This window comes from Calonectris borealis, chromosome 2 (assembly GCF_964195595.1).
Source record: "Calonectris borealis chromosome 2, bCalBor7.hap1.2, whole genome shotgun sequence".
Taxonomy (NCBI): domain Eukaryota; kingdom Metazoa; phylum Chordata; class Aves; order Procellariiformes; family Procellariidae; genus Calonectris; species Calonectris borealis.
The window spans coordinates 68,660,966-68,681,786 of NC_134313.1; the positions used below are offsets into that span (position 1 = coordinate 68,660,966).

The 20,821-nt window shown below is 39.4% G+C and overlaps 2 protein-coding genes and 1 long non-coding RNA gene across 12 annotated transcripts in view; 1 reads left to right on the forward strand and 2 right to left on the reverse strand.

Moving 5' to 3' along the window:
* TEX10 (testis expressed 10) overlaps positions 1–11,932 on the reverse strand; it is a 60,770-nt gene extending 48,838 nt beyond the window's left edge. For 2 of the 6 annotated variants that reach the window (XM_075142250.1, XM_075142246.1), the window contains exons 1-5: positions 11,840–11,932; positions 11,238–11,367; positions 8,205–8,393; positions 6,691–7,397; positions 23–266 (exon numbers count right to left, since the gene is read on the reverse strand). In XM_075142250.1, the coding sequence (XP_074998351.1) occupies positions 23–266; positions 6,691–7,397; positions 8,205–8,384 (1,131 nt within the window). In that variant the 5' untranslated portion in view covers positions 8,385–8,393; positions 11,238–11,367; positions 11,840–11,932. Of the gene's footprint in view, positions 1–22; positions 267–6,690; positions 7,398–8,204; positions 8,394–11,195; positions 11,368–11,820 lie in introns of those variants that run through there. The other 4 variants (XM_075142249.1, XM_075142247.1, XM_075142248.1 and 1 more) reach the window with 3 other exon arrangements.
* A 778-nt stretch (positions 11,933–12,710) lies between these two features.
* On the forward strand, positions 12,711–19,032 carry LOC142078940 (uncharacterized). Its single transcript, XR_012672412.1, has 3 exons — positions 12,711–13,013; positions 14,304–14,357; positions 18,926–19,032. It is a non-coding gene; the product is annotated as an uncharacterized LOC142078940 (long non-coding RNA).
* Positions 13,808–20,821, reverse strand: part of LOC142078937 (uncharacterized) — a 31,113-nt gene continuing 24,099 nt past the window's right edge. For 2 of the 5 annotated variants that reach the window (XM_075142262.1, XM_075142263.1), the window contains 3 exons: positions 19,869–19,965; positions 18,651–18,851; positions 15,297–15,525 (listed from right to left, as the gene is read on the reverse strand). In XM_075142262.1, coding sequence (XP_074998363.1) covers positions 15,446–15,525; positions 18,651–18,851; positions 19,869–19,965 — 378 coding nt within the window. In that variant the 3' untranslated portion in view covers positions 15,297–15,445. Of the gene's footprint in view, positions 14,714–15,296; positions 15,526–18,650; positions 18,852–19,868; positions 19,966–20,821 lie in introns of those variants that run through there. The other 3 variants (XM_075142265.1, XM_075142264.1, XM_075142266.1) reach the window with 3 other exon arrangements.

Consider the following 20,821-nt stretch of genomic DNA (forward strand, 5'->3'; position numbering starts at 1 on the left):
CCACGGATCACTTCTCCCTTACCATTTTGTATGTTTCATCATGTCGCTTTGTGAGTTTCCACAATAAATGTATTATACTAAGCACTTGCTGCATAAGCTGCTGAGATTCTGATTCCAAAAGGTTTCCAAGAATGGGAGCTGATTGCGCAGGAGATGCTTCAATCCAGCACTCAATCAGTAATGGAATTATTATCTCAATAAAACCTTTTAAGTTTTCAGCTGAGGACAGGCCTTTTTCTGCACTGTCCATTACACTTGCCAGAGACCTAAACGACAAAAGCAAGAAAAAGAAAAAAGAAAGAAAAAATATAAAGATCACAACTTTAAAAACAGATTAGAGCAATACCACTTTTCTGCTTTCTGAATAACAGGAAAAATTACTTTTTTAATACATTAATTGTTTGCCTGCTTTCTTGCTAGGTATTTCAGTAAGGAAAAAAGGGAGTTCAAACCATCCTACAACAAACCTGCTCCCGAGTCTCCCTGCAAGTTTGTGTGCTTCTGTAACAACTTCTTAGATTTCAGTATTTCTTTCCCCATTGTTATATGTAAAGTCTATAAAGTAGAGAAATATGATTTGCATTATCATATCACCTTCAACCAACAGATAAGAATTCACTGTACTAGGCACAAAATAAAAAAGCTTTGAGTTTTAATCTCCGTGAAGCAAAATAATGAAACTGACTACAAAGTATTGTCAAATGCATGAGGTTTATTACAGTTAATAATGATCTCCAGCTATAATAAACATAACGGTTATTCATATTAATAGGAAAAAAAGAATTATTCTGCAAAAATATAACTTTGGTTTCCACCTGATATTCAACTGTAACGCTCTGGAGAGCAACTAGCTGGAAAATTATTAAAATGATCTGATAATGAAGTTAAACAAAATTACCGAAAAATGAAGAAATATAGTTTAAATTAAAAGAACATCTCCCAGAAAGCAAGAAAACCAAGGACTTCCCCTCTCCCCCTTATAACACACTTCGTTTGAGTTTCAAAAGCGATTATCAGCACAAATGACCAAATCCTGCTCCTGGATAAATTCAGGCAATTTGTATCCATTTTAAAAAGAAAGTTCTTTAAAGAAAGAGACCCCTGAATAACTCCTGCTAATTTTAAGCAATTCAGAAGCTTCTGAAAGGGTTTCCAAATAACAAGAGCCTTCAAAAAAAAAAAAAAAAAGAGAAAAGAAAAAAAGCAACAATAATTTCAACTTATTATTTCTGACATTGTTTTCCACTACGATTCTGTTTTTTAACTCACAGCAGGGAATTCCCATCATAATTCTAACTTCCTAATACACATAAAATTGGTGCGCTGAACCTCCTGTTAAACTCCTTTCTATTTCAGTGATGTTCTCCAAGTGATTTTTCTTTACATATACACCCAAAATAGGATCTGAAAAACTATTTCCTTTCCTTCCACACATAGGCAGAGAAGTTCTGTTTACAAATATTTTAATTTCATATTGGATTAAAGAGGTAAAGCAGTTTTTCCTGGTCATCCTGTCATTTCCAAATTATCCAATTAGTTATACCCTTCTCTGAAGCTACATTTCTCATGCTGTTGCAATCATCTATAATATGCACAAAATAGAAAATGTTATTCTGTCATTTCTCTCTAGTTGAAAGTGGTGTCTCTAAAGAATTACGAAACCAAAACAAACCTAGGTATTATTAGTAGTATTAACAAACTGTAAAAGGAGCAGGGAGAAGACATCTGCAAAGGAATAAAAAGAAAGCGTTAAGACAAATGCAGGCTCTTTTTCAATGAAGGCAAGGTGGGAAAGAGAATTTAGATCTCCAGCACAAAATAAAAAGGACAAGCAGAAACATAACTGGTCATAAGAAAATAAATGTTAGTTTTATCTTTAGTACCTATTAAAACTATCAGACATCTTAAAATTTCATAAAGCCTAGCATTATCTGCAACCAATGTACGCAGTCAACGTAATTTGGCTTATTTGTCCCTTTTTTGTTGCTCTATGTCCCTTCTATGCCACAGACACTGCAGTAAAGACATCAGTTTCCTTCAGACTATGAACAGAGTTTATGGTGAATGGTTCCAACTTAGACATTTAACTCTCAGTCATCTAAAGACACAGTAGACAAATCCCATCTTCCAGTTATAACCACAATGAATTCTACAGCGTCACTGGACCAGCCAGTTGATACCAAGACCATAACCTCACTGAAAAAGTTAGGTTGCCCTGTAAATGCTATGCCATGACAGGACTACACACTCAGCTGAGATTTTGAAATGTCAGTACTTGGCTGAAATAGTTCTGAAGTAGTAGTCTTTAATCGTTTTTCTGAAAATAATACCTGATATTACAGCAGAGCTCTGGAATTCGAGCAATGTATTTCTGGAACACAAAAATCTCCCCATTAAACAGTGAACAGTGCATGAAACCGGAGAAGTTGGCAACACACACCTTAAGATTCCTACAAAAGTATAACACACACCCCCCCAACTATTTTAGTACTTTTCTGAAACAAGGGATGGAAAAAGAAGGAAGACTCCATGCCAAGAGGGATACTCCACCCAGTTGCCAAAAGCATTTGGGCAAGAATACTTAGCATAGCTTTCATGTACCCCTGCAAAAGAAGCCCCCATCCCTCAAGATAAGACTCCTCCAAATATTTAAGGTTAACAACAAAAGGGGTAAATAAAATCTGATGGCCAGTAACAGATGATGACAAAGTATTACTGTACTCTGTCCAGTATGCATTTGATTAGTGCAATATCCTTAGCAATACAGGTTCACTGGAACTGGGAGGGTTTGATGTCAATTAAAGTGTTAATCTTTTTGTCACATATCTGTTATCACTATTCTTTAATGGTAAGGGAGCTCTCAGAAACACTACAAAGCATATTACCTTCATATCAATATGAAATAGTATTGAGAGGAGCTGCAAGATATTTGCATACTCCTTAAGCTGTCATTTTTCTTTAAAATGCCAATATTTTTATAAAGCAGGACCAAAAAAAAGAAAATTGTGTAACATATCTGCCATTTGACAGTAAGAGGACAACAGAAATTCAGTAAAGTGAAATCAAGGAAGTATAAAAGAAACAGAAAATAAGGAAACAACTTTCTGCTGCTTAAAATAGGAAAAGTCATTGGAAGTTAGTAAGTTTTTATGGCTCAGAGTCTAAGCCAGGTTGCTGTCCTCCTTTTTTGTGGAAGTGTTTTGTAAGAAACACTTAGTACACAAAGTGAACTGTATTTTCCATTTCTGTCTGATGCACAGGTCACATATTTATTCACTATGCTTTGTCTTCAATGTTGGTCTCTCAAGTCATCTTCGCTTTCTTCTGCAGCTTCATTTTGTCCTTTCTCAGCAGAAGCAGAAGCTCCACCATTTCTCTTCAGCACTACTTCCAGTCCAAAAAAAGATCACCTTGGTATCACTTTTTAGGTTGTGAAGGCTTTCCATTTTTCCACATCTGAAATGAGTTTGATGCAAAAAGCAGTACAGTCAGCACATAAGGCAGAGGATATATTCTAATAATCTCCTAATTCACTGTAATCTTTAATTCACACACAGTAGAAAGACCTAGCACACAACAGAAAATAATAAAGTCTTAAGATTTGCATTGTTGAACCAACCAGCATTCCAAGCTCAGAATCTACACTTTTTACTAAACATTAACACTGCAAACTGATTCTGAAAATCCCTTTCCATAATCACTACGTTATCAATGAGGTGCCATCCCTACCCGATGAACTTGCAAGATCAAAAAGATACAGGAACTTTAAAAATTTAGCATACTATTAGTGGTGTTTGGAAGCCTACTTTTTAAAGAACAAAGTTGAAACTTACTTGCAGTATTAGCGATGAGGCCATCAATACATACACACCGCAGTTAATTACTTATGGTTTGGTCAACTCATTATCTGTAGTTAGGACTTGACTAATTGTGCATTGACTTCTTAAAACAAAAACACTGTGCTAGTTTCGGCTGGGATAGAATTAACTTTCTTCACAGTAGCCAGTATGGGGCTATGTTTTGGATTTGTGCTGGAAACAGCGTTGATAACACAGGGATGTTTTCGTTACTGCTGAGCAGTGCTTACACAGAGTCAAGGCCTTTTCTGCTTCACACCCCACCCCACCAACAAGTAGGCTGGGGGTGCACAAGAAGTTGGGAGGGGACACAGCTGGGACAGCTGACCCCAGCTGACCAAAGGGGTGTTCCATACCATATGGCGTCATGCTCAGCATACAAAGCTGGGGGAAGAAGGAGGAAGGGAGGGAAGCTTGGAGTTATGGCAGTTTGTCTTCCCAAGTAACCATTACGTGTGACAGAGCCCCACTTTCCTGGAGATGGCTGAACACCTGCCTGCCGATGGGAAGTAATGAACGAATTCCTTGTTTTGCTTTGCTTGTGTGTGCAGCTTTTGCTTTCTCTATTAAACTGTCTTTATCTCAACAGGAATTTTTCACTTTCACTCTTCCGATTCTCTCCCCCATCCCACCAGGTGGGAGCGCACAAGTAGCTCTGTGGGGCTTAGTTGCCAACTGGGGTTAAACCACGACAAACACACACACAGTTTGAGATTTTGCAAGTACTCAAGGAGCATTACAGATGTTTTGCACCTCTTATTAGAAGTCATTTCTGCCCCTGCAGTAATGGCCGCAGCAGAGGCCTGGGAATGCCTGTAAAAAGGCCACAGTTGGGATTGGAAGAGACAGAATTAAACACCTTCAGATTACTAAAAAAGATTTCAGTGGCAAATACAAAAGTCACCACAATAAATTCCACTCTTAAAATTTCACGGATATCCACTAAACCAAGCTGTACATTTTGCTTTGTGCAAAATGAATATACCAAAAATATGCACAAATGCAATAAAATAAGAACATTTTAGTACCTTCTGCAGATGCCCCTTCTTTTTCCATTCTTCTGTTCTGCTGCCATCAGCTTGCTTTGCCAACCTCGCCTTGGATTCTAGCAATGTTTCCTTCTATTCTTCTGGCTCCTCCTCATGCTTGCAAACGCCTTTTTGAAAGTATTTATAACCACAAGTGGATCACGATGTTTCAGCAAAATCTAGCTCCTCAGAAAAGCTGAATCCAATTCAGGTGACATCAGATGTAAAGTTTATTTTCCTAGACCTTGGATACAATGCACCTTCAGCTATTACAGGGCATGGTATATCACACACTGCATATCATTCAGGGCACAGTACAAGAATCCTCTGATACACGGTGGTCCACAATTGTATGCTTCTGACTGCAGAGATGAAGTCCATACGAATATTTTGTGCTCAGCACTGAACCCTTCCCCCTGCCTCAAGTGGGCTTCACTTTCCAACTAAAGTTTTACCTGCAGCAGATATTGTTGGTCATGACTGAACTCTTACGCTACATTAACAACCACTTTTATAAGAATAAGCTGCACATTTTAGTTAGCTTAATATAAGCTTCCTATACCTACCCAAGTAATATGCTATCTACCGAGCGGAAGCCTGGGACAGTGGGAATGGAATGGTCATTTGTGTGTCTCCACGACGGAGATGGAAACACCTGCTAATTCAGGCCAACACTTGCGGTATTAAAAGAGAACACCTCTTCTTCTGCACTTCATTCACTAGATACGAGATGGACATAGCACTGGATTAGGCAGTGGGTTTTATACCCTTTTCTGCCACTCACCTCCTAGATGAATTTGGTATAACTGCTTTATACCCCTTATTCAGTCTCTCCCAGCAGTAAAACAAGGATTGTGGTTTCTCTTCAAACCACCTTGATATGTATGGATTAGAAGTGCTGTGTAACAGCTAAACAGTTTCCGTTTTTGAAGTTGTCATTCCAGGTCTCCTCCAGCAGGTATGTAACATCTATAATAATGCATATACATTAGGATGCCAAGGTTTAAAAGGTACCATTAAGTGGGGTGGGAGGTTCTCCTCTAGTTTGAAGAGTGAGTGAATCAGAAAGGAGGAAGAGAAATAAAGACGGTTAGTTATTTCTCCCTTAACTTCAGCTCACATCTATTTAGAGTACTACTAAAAAACACACAAACCTTTCTGTGACTAAGCACACTACGCTTCCTTCCATATTCATCAACATGTCTCAGACGAGACATCTTTTATCCATAGTGAAGATATAAACCAGTGAATTGATTAAAAATATCTAGAATCGGAAAGTCAGCAGAACTTCATACAGCCAGACACATCTTATCAAGCTGTCCTTTTTAAAAGAAGCTATATAGACTCCTAAACTTATAATAGACTCTCGAAGAGAAAAGCACAACATTTCAGTAAAATTCATTATCACAGTACAAGAAACAAGCTTACGTTTAATGTAACGAAATTTCCCTGCTTGCCCCCAGGTCTATTTGATATCCTGCAACAACCTGTAGTTGTCAGTTCGCATTCCAAAAAAAACCCGCTACAGTTGGTCTTCCAAAATTATTATGAATAGCATAAAATAAAGCTTTTATTTGATAACAGGAAAGCTCATGATATATGCATAGCAGGGTTATCTGCTGAGTATTTCCGTATTTTCAAGCCACTGCAGTAAGACTGCACATTACACTAAATGCCCTAAAATGTGGCTAAGAGACAATCCCGCAATAAAAACTAAATAGTTGTCTTCAACAGCAACAAACCACAGTTTAACACTGTGATCATGCAGTTGACATTAATTCCCAAATTAGTTAACGTTTTCTCACCTCAGTCTAAATGATGAGTTGATCTTTGGTCGTAAGCCACCATTTTCAAATAGCTGTATATGTTGCTGATTATTTGCATGGACCTTCCAACTTATACATACTGGGTTCCTCACAGAATGAGGACTATCTTTTTGTTCTTGAAGCCCTTCATCCTCTATTTCACTGGATCCATCTACCACTGCTTGGAGAAACTTCTTGAGCCTGGTAAGTACATTCAACCTCCACTGCTGAGAAGTTACTCTGCGATTTGGGTTAACAGAGAGCATCCAGGAAAGTTTCTCCCTGCTTTTCAGTCTTTTTGACAGTTGCTGGTGAGAAATAAGCTCTACAAAATTCTTCAACAATATACTGCTGCGGTCTGTGAGAAGAGCTGGGTATGCTTCCAATAAAACGTCCAAGACTTTCAATGAATCTTCCTGAATCCCCTCACTGATATGAGTCATGGCACTGGAGAGATGGGCACTTACCAAAGGAAAAAATGGAGCAATCTGTTCCGCTCTTATTTTTGAAGCCAAGAATTGCAGCAGGTGCACAGCTGCTCCTCTGACACCAGAATCTTTGTCTGTAAACACAGCTGCCACCTCACTTATTATATTCGAAAGGTGTGCATCAATTACAAATGGATACTGAGACAGGAGATCTTTGAGCCCAAGAAGTGCATTATGCTTAACCCCAGGACTATAGTGATGCATCTGTGAAAGCAGATCCTAAAAGGAAAGAAACGTATATACTTGCTATCATTATTACTTTAAGCTCTTTAAACTTCCCCGCCTATTTCCAGCACATTTTTCTTAAACACTGAAAAATACTGAATCTATTCTCATGATGTACTGCTGTTCATAGCAGCAGAATATGTTCTGAACAAATATACTATTAGTTTAAAGCATAACAATGAACAAATCATCAAAATTCAATGACAGGAAAAACAAGATACCATGACTTGTCCTTCAGGTAATTAGATAATCCTCATTCTTAAGTTTATGCACAACCCTACTGACTTAACAGAGGGATAACCAAAAGTAAGTCCTCTCAAACTTGTTCTCAAAAGTAGAACTATGAAATCTCAGTCTCAACAGCTTTCTTCAGTTTAAGCAGAGAGCTGCAAGAGATAGAAGATGACGCAAAGGAAGGAAAGCAGAACCACCACCCAAAGAAATACAAAATTTTTTAAAAACATCATCTCAGGAAGCCTACTTTTTAAAACCCTGTCCTTAAGTTATGATCCAAGACTTTCAAAAGCCAAATGTTAATCCTAGATATTTAAATCAGTGTGCAACTTTAGTTTTTGCACTGCTGAAAACCTTTCCCTTGGGTTATATGCTGGTCCAGCAATTTATTAAATTCATGGGTCAGCTTATTGTCAAGGACAGAGAGGCTGTATTCGGATACTCTGATGGGTTTTTTTAAGGTTGTTTCTTTTAAATAAATCTTTTCCTAAGCTTTAGTAAACATAGTAAACCTAGATAAATGGCAAGTAATTTTCTGTCATTTCAGAATGTAATGTCACAGCATACCTTTATGTTAAGTTTTCTATTTTGCGTAGGAAGCACTCCATCTTCTTTAAGCTGCTCAGGAATTTGTATGGCCTTTGTTTTGAAGGTAGTATCAGTTGCATTCTCTAGTTTAGGTTTTTTTTTCCCAACTTTTAATTTCACTTTCTGGAAATCTTCTTGATGTTTCCTTTTTTTAGTCATTCTGATTCTCTGCAAAAAGATATTCAGAATTTTAATTTGATTAAATACACTACAAACAAGTATTTTTTTCCACCAAAGAGCAGCAACTTCCTAACGAAGGCTAGTGTTTTTATGCTTTTTCCTATGCATAAACTAGTGTCCGCTCCTGAGACAAGATGCTAGGCTAAACAGACATGCAGACTGATACAGTACAGCTGCTCTTCTAGTGTCCAGAAAACATTCTGCTGCTCCTTTGGTTGACTTTTCTCTACTACTTTATTGAAAAAGATCACTTAAGTATCTGCATCTTCCACTGCTTTATCAGATTAAGTTGTTGGTTTTGTTTTGTTAAAAAGTTCCTGCCAATAAAACAACTTTTTACATACTTGACCCTTGTCAGGCCAAAAGAGCTCAGTGAACTGTTTCATTTAATTTGTACATTGTTTACCAACTCAATCATTAATAGCATACAGTCTGCACGGGTAGAATCATGGGTTTAATCAGGCCTTCACTGATAACAACAGCATACAAGAATCTAGGAAAACTTCCACTACACACTGAAAAGTCCAATCTGTGCATTCAAAAATGGTAACTAGGAAGAATGAGAGGGAAAAATGCGGTTAAATGGACACATATAAAGTAAAAAGAGACTGAAAAATTAAGACATATTTAATAAGGCATAATGGTAGTATGGTAGCTGTACTTAGAAGTCATACAGACATACTAGAATAGACATACAATAACCAAAACAAACTAAAATCCACACTTCAGTTTCTGAATGACCTTTTGGCTTGGATATATCTGTACTGATAAAAGTACTCTTAATTCTACCAGATAAGAAAAAAACAACCAAAAGCAAACAACTCTCACCCCCCCCAAAAAAACCAAAACCAACAACTACACCACAGGTTCCTTTATTTTATCTTCCTTCCCTCAATCCCCGTACTTCTAAATTCATTCGTAACAGAACTCCAGAAGCTGATGTCACAACACTCAACATCACACACAAATTGCACCTAGATTTCTGTGAATTAAGACCATGAATCCATGGTCTGATGACTCCTAGAAGTGGTTGTAGAAATTACTTACAATTTAAAAGGGGGAAGGGGGAGACAAGCACAAAGCCATTATGATGTTGAGGTTTAACATCTCACAACTTTCTAATGATAACAGGTAATTTAGAGAGCTGGAAATCTGAATATGTCCAGATCTCACTGTACACAGTACTGTCAGGTACATAAACTTTTTGTTTCTTCTCTCTTTCAAAACACTCTTTGGGTAACTAGGTTTTGCACATTCTTAATGTCTGAACTATACAAAAACGTTGCGAACACAATGTTCAAATTTTAAAGACCAAACTAACTAAAAAAAGAAAAAAACCAATATAGCTGACTAAACACAGAAATTCCTGAATAAAATACCCAAACAATGATCCTTTTATGGTGGATACGGTCATCATTCACTCTAGAAAATAGAATTCTACAGCTGATTTTCCCAGTGGACTTCAAACTGCAAATCTGTGCTGTGTTACAGTATTTCATGTACACATCATCAGGATAATCATTAAGGAATGTTTTAAATCCAACTGCCATTTTCTATTCTTTTAAAAGAATAGAAGTTCTTCTAAAAACAACTGATTATATAAACATTTGACTACAACTTAATTTCTGCTTTTCACATGCTAACTTAAAACAGCTACCTGCAAGACCACTTTAACTGAAGTGTAAATTTAGCATAAGTAACCTATCAACTGAAAAGGCTTTAAAAAAACTTGGGGTTTGGTGCCAAAATAAAAAAGTCCTTTAGTGTCCAAGTATAGCACCTATAGTTTTATAAGCTTTTTATTTTTACCGTGTGCATCTTTTAGGAAAAAATTACAACAAGATTTTCACTACTTGATTGCAAGACATACAGAAATAGTTAGAAGCTTTTGACATGAATGTTATTTCCACTTACAAAGCTTGCTTTAATGGAGATATTTAGGAAGCCTCACTCTACGAGATGAAATATTTGGCTTCCAATTAGCATTAAAAACTTTACAATACAGATGCACACACACCTGAACAAAGTCAACTAAGTTCTTTTAAAGGAGAAGGCTTATAAAGCATACTTTCTCCTACTAAAACAAAGAAGCACAGTTTACCTTGTGCTACATATTTTGGAAATAATTTATTGGAAATCTAAACATACCCATTTCCAATTCACATGTACTGCGCTAAATCAAAGATAAAACAGTTACAAAACCAAAGCCATGAAAACACCGCAGTGTCTACGTAATAAAACATTAAGCAAAACTGAATACATCTTATGAAGTTATGTAAATATTTTAATGAAACTTCTTGCTGCAACAACTGTTTGCCTTTTGACTTCTACCCGTATTTTCAGCTGGCCCTCCTCCAACAGGACTAAGCTAAGTGCACCTGACAGTTTCTGCACTAATACAGTTTCACAGTCCAAAACATTAAAATAACCTCAAATCAATACTAACTTCCTTTAACATAAAGCTGTGTGCAGCACTTTTCAGAAGCTATTTCAAGTGTCACTCAGCCATCCTTGCATCAGGCTTAGGGAAACAGAGCGGAACCAAAAGAAGCGCCTGTTTCACCTGTAGTTTTGAGGCAGTATCCTCAGGGCATCTTGCTACCAGCATATTTACAAGCCCAAGCAGTCAGGAAAATCCTGAGAGACTACAAGGCAAGGTACATGCCCTAAGTCCTCTCATCTGATAAAGGATTTCCCCCTGGGCGAGTTCTCTCCCAGCAAAGGGCAATGCTCCCTTGCAACTGACCTTCTGAGGCTCCCGCGCAGGACAGACAGCCCATCCCCACTCACCACAAAACCCAACCACCAACGACCGCGCCGCAACGGCCGTACCCCAAAGCCAAAGCGCTGCTGAAGCGGAGGCGGCGGCTCCTCCCGCAGGTCTAGGCCGTCAAGCAACCTTCCTCGCCGTCCCGGGACATCTTGCGGCTTGTTCCCGAAGAGCCGCTCCGCTCCAGTCGCTCTACGAGGCGTTTAAATAAAGCGCGTTAGTGCCCGCCCGGTGCCGGGGCTCCCGGCGGGGAGGCCTCGAGTTCGGCTCCCGGGAGTCCCCGGGGCTCCACCAGCGGCAGGCAACGCGGGAGCAGCGGCTGAGGGAAGCCGCCGGGCGAGCGGCGGCGCGCAGCCCCGGCGGAGGTGGGACAGGGGCGGCGGCGGACGACGCCCGCCGCCGGGGGAGCCGAGGCCGCCGGTTTCCCGGGACCGGCACGCCCGCGGCTGTGCTCACGCTTTCCCGCCGCCCTGCGCAGGAGCGTGCGGGAAGGGGGTGGGTCACACAAAAGGCGGCCGTTAGCGCGGGGCAGGGCGAGCCCGGCGGCCCCCGCGGGCAGGGCCAGACAGGGCCGGGCCGGGCGCCTCCTCCTCCCGCGCGGCAACGGCTCCGCCGAGCCCCCCGCGCGCCGCGCCGGCCACTCACCAACCACGCGGCCACTCACCAACCACCAGCCCCCTTCCGCCCCCGAGAACCTGCCCGGAAACGGCCGCCCACGTGAGCGGCTGCAACCAGCGAGCGCTCCCCCCATCCCCGCGCGGGAAGGAGGGCGCTTCCTGCCCGCTCGGCCGGCGCCGGGACGCTGGCGCCACCTGCAGCGGCGGCGGGCCGGCGCCCGCGGTGGCGTCGGGAGCTGGGGGTCGCGAGCTGGTGATCTTCCCGCTGCCGGCGCCCGCCGCGGGGAGTTTTTCCGTTCCCCCGAAGCGGTGCGCTCCGTTCTGGGGACGGGCTACGCGAGGTTCTTCCCTTTCCTGTGGTAAAAGTTCTTTGCTGGCAAAGCAGTCAGTTAAACAAGGGAACGCAAGTGATCCTCATTTTACATATATACATATGTACGGGTTGGAGAGGCGGCCCGTGACCGCTTCGTGAGGTCTTTTCTCACGGCAGCTTCGTAAGAGGCTCGGAGAGGCACTGCCCGCGGCGCAGCCTGACGGCGCTGGCAGGCAGGAGGGGACGCTTGTGCGGCGGGGGCTCGGGCAGGGTGGAAGTCACCTCTGGGTCTCGCCCCACCTCCTCGGGCGGCGGCGGGGTCTCGTACCTCAGTCCACCCGCCGGGAGAAGGTGCCGTCGGGTCGCTGGAGTGGTTAGGCTACGCTGCTTTGATTTCAAGCAGCGTGGATGACTGCTGGAAGTTCGACAGCATTTTTTAAGATGTCAGCATCCCATCGCGCGAGGCATTACATCATTTTAATTACTGGAATCAGAGATGTCTTGGCTCTGGCCTCTTGCTTGTAGTAAGTAATAGGATGGCTTTCATGCTTTGAGCCCAGCTACTTCAGCTCTTGATCTGTATCTCATTTCCTCCAACAAGAATGCATTAATAATAACAAATAGCAAGATTTGTGGTCATAGACTTGGAAAAAATTTCTGTGAAGGCAATGCAGAGTCAGCATTAACGTCTCAGGTTTCACGTGCAGTACCAAACCATCAGGCACGCTATATAATTTTGTACACCGATACCTCGATCAAATTCACCAGATGGGGCTTGCTGCTTCAAAAGGGGTAGCGGATTCCTAAGTCAGAGGGACAGAGCACGGTCTCAGAAGATACAGGAAGCAAAACAAGAGGAGGATGTTTCCGCACCTGTCTAGAACAGACATCACAATTTACACCAGACAGTAAGTCGTCTGTTGCACACTCACAACTTTCCATTTCCTATCAAGGTGCCTGTGAAAACCCTTCTCCCTTCCGTTTTCTGCCTTCTAAGAGAAGTACAAGTTCTGCATTTTTTTGTTAGATATCTCTTCCCCAAAGCCCTCTGGTCTCTGAGTAAAATGTGTAAAACTAAGGTAAAGCTAAAAAAAAAATTGATTCTCTCTTGGTTTAATTTTTCTTGCTATTGCTTAAGTTTTAATTCCATTAATTCTCCAGTTACCCCAGATGTCTGCCTTGCTGTTGCTGAGAGAAACAATTAAAATGTATAATATTAAATACAGTCAGCAACATCGTTTAAGCATCATTAGGAAAGAGAATGCCCTTTTTTCTTGCTTTAAAATTCTGGCACAAATAAAACATTATCCTTAAAAACTGTTTTGGAACAAACATAGGGTTTTCCATTAGTATAAGAACATACCAAGCCATCACAAAACACAGGCAGATACAGGAACAAAATAATATAATTCTTTTGCAGCCTCTGTTTGCACCAGAAAAGAAGTTTTAAGGGGAAGATAATTGTACAACTGAATAGACTATGTTAGACATTCTCTCAAAAAATATTTCCAGAAGCATACACTTCATGATTTTTGTGCAGTTCAGTTTTCTCAGCTGTTTTTGAGAAGTGCAGCAGCACTCTGCAGCATACGCATTCAAACAATTTTATATCAGTGTGCTATAGATTCAGAGGTCTTTCCATTTTCGGCATGCTCCTCCTGCACTCAAGGAAAAAAAAATACTCAAATCCAAGTAATTTCAACTTAATTTTAACTTTATTTCCACTAGGAATGATTCCACAGTAAGAGAAAAAAGAAGCTGTCCCAGAGATGGCCCTTTACAACAGCTGAACATTCTGATTTTATTATTTTAATTAATAGAATGTTCTACACTTTGAAAACAAACAAGTTTCTATTTTTATTTTCTGTATTACAGGAACAGAATTCAGAATTTTGTATCAACTAAAAGATGTTTTTACTATGAAGTTCATCTTCATTAAGCAGGCATTAACATTGTCCCCATTATAGACTAAATTAGCTGTAAGAGCTCTGGTTCCATCTCTGCTTCTGACAAGAACATATTTAAAGGCATTCTAGAAATTCTTCACAATTTCTTTAAAGCAGCGTTTTGTTTTAATTTCTTTAATTGTCATTGAACTGCTTTCATTCCTGTGTGTTCATAGAACAAAACTAACCAATCTTGTTGCTGCTTTCTTTGTTACCTTTTTTTTATGGTGTCTTGCATTCCATGATATGAAGATGTGAAACCATCAGGATGAGGATTTTCAATTCCATCCAGATCTCCAAAAAAATGTAAGTTAACATTAAAAAGTTCATTTACCATCTGGCCTCAACATGTCTATATTATACCAGCATTTGGCTGCGAAGCTGAAGAGCTTTAATTAGAACCACTGAATGCTACCCAACATCACAAGCAGGAAGCAAATTTTAATTACACAATTTAATTAAAAAAATATTTTTTTTCCCAAGCACACTAATTTGTAACCATCCAAAACATTTTTCATCATCCTACAAAAGTAGTAGTCATTAACATATAAACCTTCACATTCAGTCAAAACCACGACTACTTTAGTTGGAAAAAAGTTCGCGTTAGAAGAGTCTTGAATTGGAAGACAGTTGGATAAGCCAGCTTTCATTTCATTCGCATACTGGTGGGATAAGAGAAGAGAAAAGATACTTTTGCTACCACATCACTGCCTCTTAATCGTAATCTGGTTAGATTTCTTGGGACATATCCCTGAATTTGCAGACATAGCCAACCTCTATTGACTTTGCTAAAGCTTCCAACTATCTAGGCTCCCTAAATTGCCTATAATCCAGGATCTGCTTAACTCAGAACTAGACTGACAGCACTGACTTTTTATTATTATTTTTAATCTTTACTTAAAAACATATGTGAAAACTTATTCATAATCCTTATATGGGAAGGGATTTTTGATTACAATAGCTTTTGAGTCAGGCTCAGCAGCCACAGGGAATAACTGCCAAGTATTTGTTGTAAGATGAATTTGTACTGCTGACGGCAGTAGTTCATACTGTTGATAACTCTTTGTAAAAGAACCAACAATAGGAAAAGATCAGACTGTCGATGTACAGTATTTCAAGGTATTTAGAAAAACAAGTTACCTATTTTAAAAGTATGTTTTAACATGGAAAGAAAGAACATGAGTGTTACCACCTTTCCACAAATATAGAAATTCCAGCCATATGGAGAAATAAATAACAAGAATCTCAAAACCAAGTTATTAATTTAATTAAAATAACACTGTACAAAATTTGAACATAGCAAAATCAGCTACACTGAGTTCATATTAAGTAAAACAACAATCTCCAACTTACAGAAAGTAAACATTGCTATATTAACTCTATTAACTACCATGTCACTGTGTGCTGCCATTGCTTGGTCTTCTTAGAGTTCCACTTTCAGTCAGGATCCTTATAACATTCGGAATATCAATTCCTTAGTTAAAGGCAAACAAACAAACAAATAAAAACAGAAAATAAGTGGTTTGGTGATAAAATACATTTAAAAGCACAAGTTATACTGAAACATTTAGATGCTGACATGAGTTTGGATCTTTTCTTATTAAATGAAAAATACCATAACTGTTAACAATCAGAATGGCCTGGAAACTGTAACTGTATATTGCTATGAACAGCTGTACTGGTTCAGTTAAAGGGTCTGTCTTGCCCCTCTACTCTGTCTCTGACTTCCAAAGATCTGCAGCTGATAATCAGGAAAGCATGACCAGAAGTGCTTGATTTTATCACTGTAACAATAAGTCAAAGTGTCCTCTTCTGAACACAAGCAAGAAGGCCATGTTGCTTTGATGAAACTAATGCCCATGACTTTAGGAGGGGGAGAGGAGAAGTAGAAGAAACATAGGGACTGCTTATGTGGTAATAATAAACATTCAGCACCCATAACCAAATGCTACGGGAAGAGTAAGAGCAGGGCAAGTATGCCTGATGCTTGGTGGGGTGTGGGAATACTATGTTCTCCCAATCTCAGATCATCTTCAGCTCAGGAAACTTTCCAAGCCTGATATGGCAAACTTTTCAGTAGCCCTCTTCCAAACACTTGCCCAGTCCGGCCCAGACAGTGAAGACAAGGACACATATAATATCTTTGTATCCACAGTATCTTTTTGCTAGGAGTTCCATAGATCATCCACCTACTACTGCATGAAGAACCATCTCTTTTAATCCAGTTTGAAGTTGGATTCCCACACTACTCCAAGTTTATGGATCAAAAGAGATAGAAAAATAATAGAATCCTGTCTATCATCTCCATCCACTCATGATTTTACAAATCTCTGTTACAATATCTCAGTCGTATCTTTTCCAGGCCAAAAAGAGTCCTAGCTTTCTATTGCTTCTTATATGGAAGATATCCCCATATTTTGTTGCCTTCTCAAAACCTTTTGCAGCAATAAAGTCCTTTATCCGAAATAAGGGAAACGGAAATATATGCCCTATGCCAGATACAGGCAGAGCATGAGTTTGTGCAATAGCAAAATGATGACTCCCATCTTGCTTTCTGTTCTTTCCTTAATTCCTTGTATTCGACATATGCTTCTGACTGGTAAGTTGGTATTTTCACTGATCTGATGAGGAGCTTTTGAAATTCGTCAGTCAACCAACACTTTTGACGCTTTTGAATTTGACAAAATTTTGTCATCCAGATACTCATCCCTTTTTCCAGGTCATTTGTGAAGATACTAAACAGCACAGGTCTTAAGCACAGGCCTACAGTTCTCTACTGAAACTTCTTTTCATTGTAAAAAGTAATTGTCCATTTGCTATCTGTTTATTATTTAAACAGTGCAAGGATTTCCCTCTTTTCCACAGCCAGTTGGTTCCCTTAAAAGCCTCTGATTAGGGTACCTATCAAAAACTTCTTGGAATTCCAAACAGACTATATGAATTAGATGCCCTTTATCTGACTCCTTTGCTGACCTCATTCAAACAACTCCAGAAAGTCTGTAAGGAAGGATTTCTTATCGCAAAAGCCATATTTATTCCCCCCCAACCACTCTAGGCAGGTCATATTTTTAAATGTGTCCACTAATTCCTACCTTGTTTTTCTAAAGATTTCTATTCACCTGTCCAATAGAAGCTGGCAGTTTCAAAGATCACCTGGAATCCTGTACTGGTTTTGGCTGGGATGGAGTTAACTTTCTTCACAGCAGCCTGTATGGTGCTGTGTTTTGGATTTGTGGCCAAAACAGTGTTGATAACACACCAGTGTTTGGGCTGTTCCGGAAGGGTGCTTGCACAGCATCAAGGCTTTCTCTCTTTCCCACACTGCACCCTCACAGTGATTAGGTGGGGGATGGGAAAAAGACTGGTAGGGGACACAGCTGGGACAACTGACCCAAACTGGTCAAAGGGATATTCCATACATCATGCTCAGCAACAAAAACTGGGGAGGCAAGGGGGTGGGGATGGCTCCCAAGGTGGCTGTTGCTGAGAGACTGGCTGGGCATCAGTCTGCTTGTGGGAAGTGCTGAGCGATTGTCTTTGCATCACTTGTTCCCCCCCACCCCTTCCCTTCACTTATTAAACTCTCTTTATCATGACCCACAAGTTTTCTCACTTTTGTTCTTCCTATTCTCTTCCCTGTCCAGCTGCGGGGGGTGGGGGACAGTGAGCAAGCAGCTGTGTTCAACACACAACAAAACCCTAAAAAAAGAGAAATATACATAAAAGAGAACCACATTTGCCACCCACAAATTTTCAGGTTCCAAAGAAAGCTTTATGGGACAATTTGCTACTTTCATGGTTTTATGTTGTCAGTTTGTTCCAGAACTTCCATTCCAAACAGATACTCTGCTGAGTCGTTGGCGCGCGTGTGCACACACATGCCCAGGGAGAGGTTATGGCACGGATTGCAGTCTCTCCAGTTTCTTCCACAGTGAGCACTCAGGCAAAGAATATCTTCAGCTTCTCTACAATGTACTCATCTTCAGTGTTCTTTTTTTTACGCAGATGATCATAAACACACTCTGAGAAGCTTAGAAATGTACACAGGAAGCTTCTGAAGAAAGGGCAGCAGTTGACTGGAGACGTGGGAAGGTTTAGTAGCTGAAACTTACTAGAAACTTGTAAGCAAAAGAAAGACTACTTGTCTTTGATTCATTATTATTTCTATGGTACTGTGCAAGTACAGTTCCTTCAGGAATCAATAAGTAAAAATTTCTTTGTTATTGGCATTCCCAAAACCAGTGTTTCACCAGTTATATCACAGACAAAAGATTCTTCTTTTTTCTAATAATATGCTTGATTTTAGTTTACTGTCTCTCACCATGTAAATGTTACTATGCACAAATGAGAAAAGAATTTAAAAAGAAATTCAGCAATTATTAACACCTTAATGGGAAGGTTGAATTTTGAATTACCATTCCTAAACTGGATCCTGCAAAAGTTAAAGGGGAAAGAAAAAAGTCTCTTCAGCCCTCCTTAATACCTCAAATGTCTTTGACCCATATAGTCCTTAGTATTTCACAGAGCTAACAAAAGTATGTTATGTATGTTTTTATATATTTTTGTGTGTGTATGTGTATGCATATATACGTGAATTACCTCTGAAAGCTGGATTTGCTGCTGCTATTTTGTGTAGAGTAGCAGTAACTTCCTCAACATTCATATTTCTTACACTGTTCAAAAATTCAGTAGTGATGTTGTTCTCACATGCTGTTTCCGAAGAGCCAGTTGAAAAGTTTTGGGGTTCATCATCTTCATTTACTGATAAAGACTGCTTAGCTGATCGGCTGCTTGAATAGTCTTAAAGAAGAGAAATATTGTTTTTCAGTAAGAGAAGATTCTGAAGAGTCTTCATTACTTATTTCTCCAAATAGGGCTTTTCAAAACAAGCATTTCCAGTCCGACACAGCAGCATTGCTGGTAAGGTTGACATCTGACTTTGCTACATTTTCATACAACTGAAAGTCAGGAATGCTTTCCATTTACAGAAAATCCTAGAGAAACAAGGGTGGGGAGGTGGGTGAAAGCTATTTCCATTATGCTTACAAAAAGGAACTAAGAGTTCCAAGTCTCATATATTGTAGGTCATTGCAATTTTTGTTATTGGCACTGTATTAATTGAGGTTTTCAAAAGCTAAGCTTCCTAGAAAAAAAGAAAATTGCCACCACACAGAAAAAAAAAAAGTCATACAAAATAGCTTCACTAGTATTCTGGGTATTTTTCCTCTCCAAGCATAGGATTGTACTTCCTATGCTTGAGAAAAATAATCATTTGTTTATATCAAGAAGGAAATGACCTCAAAGAAATCCAAGATTCTTTGAAAACAGAATCAGAAGTACTGAGGCCAAGTAGCTGCAATACTCGGGTATTAAACAGAATTTTCCATCCTATACAACATAATTTTGTTTCCACTAGCATCTTGATTGCACTAGACCTGCACTAAGCCTCTTCTCTACCAAGAAGGGAAAGAAATGGCCGGGGGGGGACAGGGGGAAAGCCAGAGTTAAACTTTGAGAGCCTCCTTAGAAACAATTGCCTCTGGACAGAGGAAAGTCAGAATCGTAATTAATTCAATTTTTCCCCAAATCCTACAGTTAAGTAGGATTAATGTTTTTGAATAGTCTGCCCTTTCTAACATCTGTAGAGGATGGAAAAAAAAACCCAAACTATTAATTTACGCTATGTGACCTTGGCTTTGTTCTGTTCGTAAGCTCTGCTTTTAGAGAAGCAGGGAAAAAAAGCTTACTAAAATTTATGCAAGGTTCAGCGTTAAGATTAAAGCACATTCAAGATTGCTAACATTATGCTAACATTACCAGTATCAGAGTCACTAATATCTGCTGAAGTCAGGTCAGACTGTTCTGTGGAATGTTCCAATGCTTCTTCTCCATTATATTCAGTATCTAAGATGTCCTATGAGTTTGAAAAAAGTTGTGTTCAGAATTTCATCAAGACAACCTCTTAAAATGACAAACTACAACATTTTTAATGATCACAAAACAAATAAAAGACCAGTATTTCTGCCATACAAATCTGAAAAATCAAATATTTCTTTGAAAATCATACAGCTGGTAGTGAGCTTCCATGCACACACTGCTCATGGTATCTCTCTACATTTGAAAAAGCACTATATTAGGCGAAGAAGTGATAATTACAGAGCCTAATTCTCAACCTGTCAGGTCTAAAAAGGAAGCATTTTACACTCTAGAATAAAAGATTTAGTTAAAAAATTACCAGTTGAAAGATCACAGTTTAGAATACAAAAAAAAAAATTGTTTTTCTACAACTAGTAGGTTAGAAGTTACTTCAGTTAGAACTTGATTGTTTTGTAACATGTCAGATTTTGCCCTCTTTCCACACGAATAAAACAACAAAATCCGATATGGAAAAACCACCAGGAATAAGGTGAAAGTAAGCTTAATGAGGAAGTAAAAAGCAGTAAATAATTAATGAGAACTATGGGCATGGAATTTATCGTGGAGAAGTACTGCTTTTGCAGCAGAAAGAAAGCAATAGAGGGAAGATGGAATATGGGAAACAAAGATAAACTTTTAAAGTCCTCAATTAAGAAAGGCTTTTGAAGACAAAAGGAAAAAAAAAAAAAGGAAATATTTTTCTTGAAGTGTCACCTCGGTGATTCTCTCCAGCTTTTTGGCTGGTACTTACCCGCATTTGGCATTACCCACTTAAGCTCACCCTTTAAATAAAAAAGTAGTTAAGTAGCTGTAGTAGTAGGATTAGTTGTTGTGGCAAATGAGAAGTCTGTTCA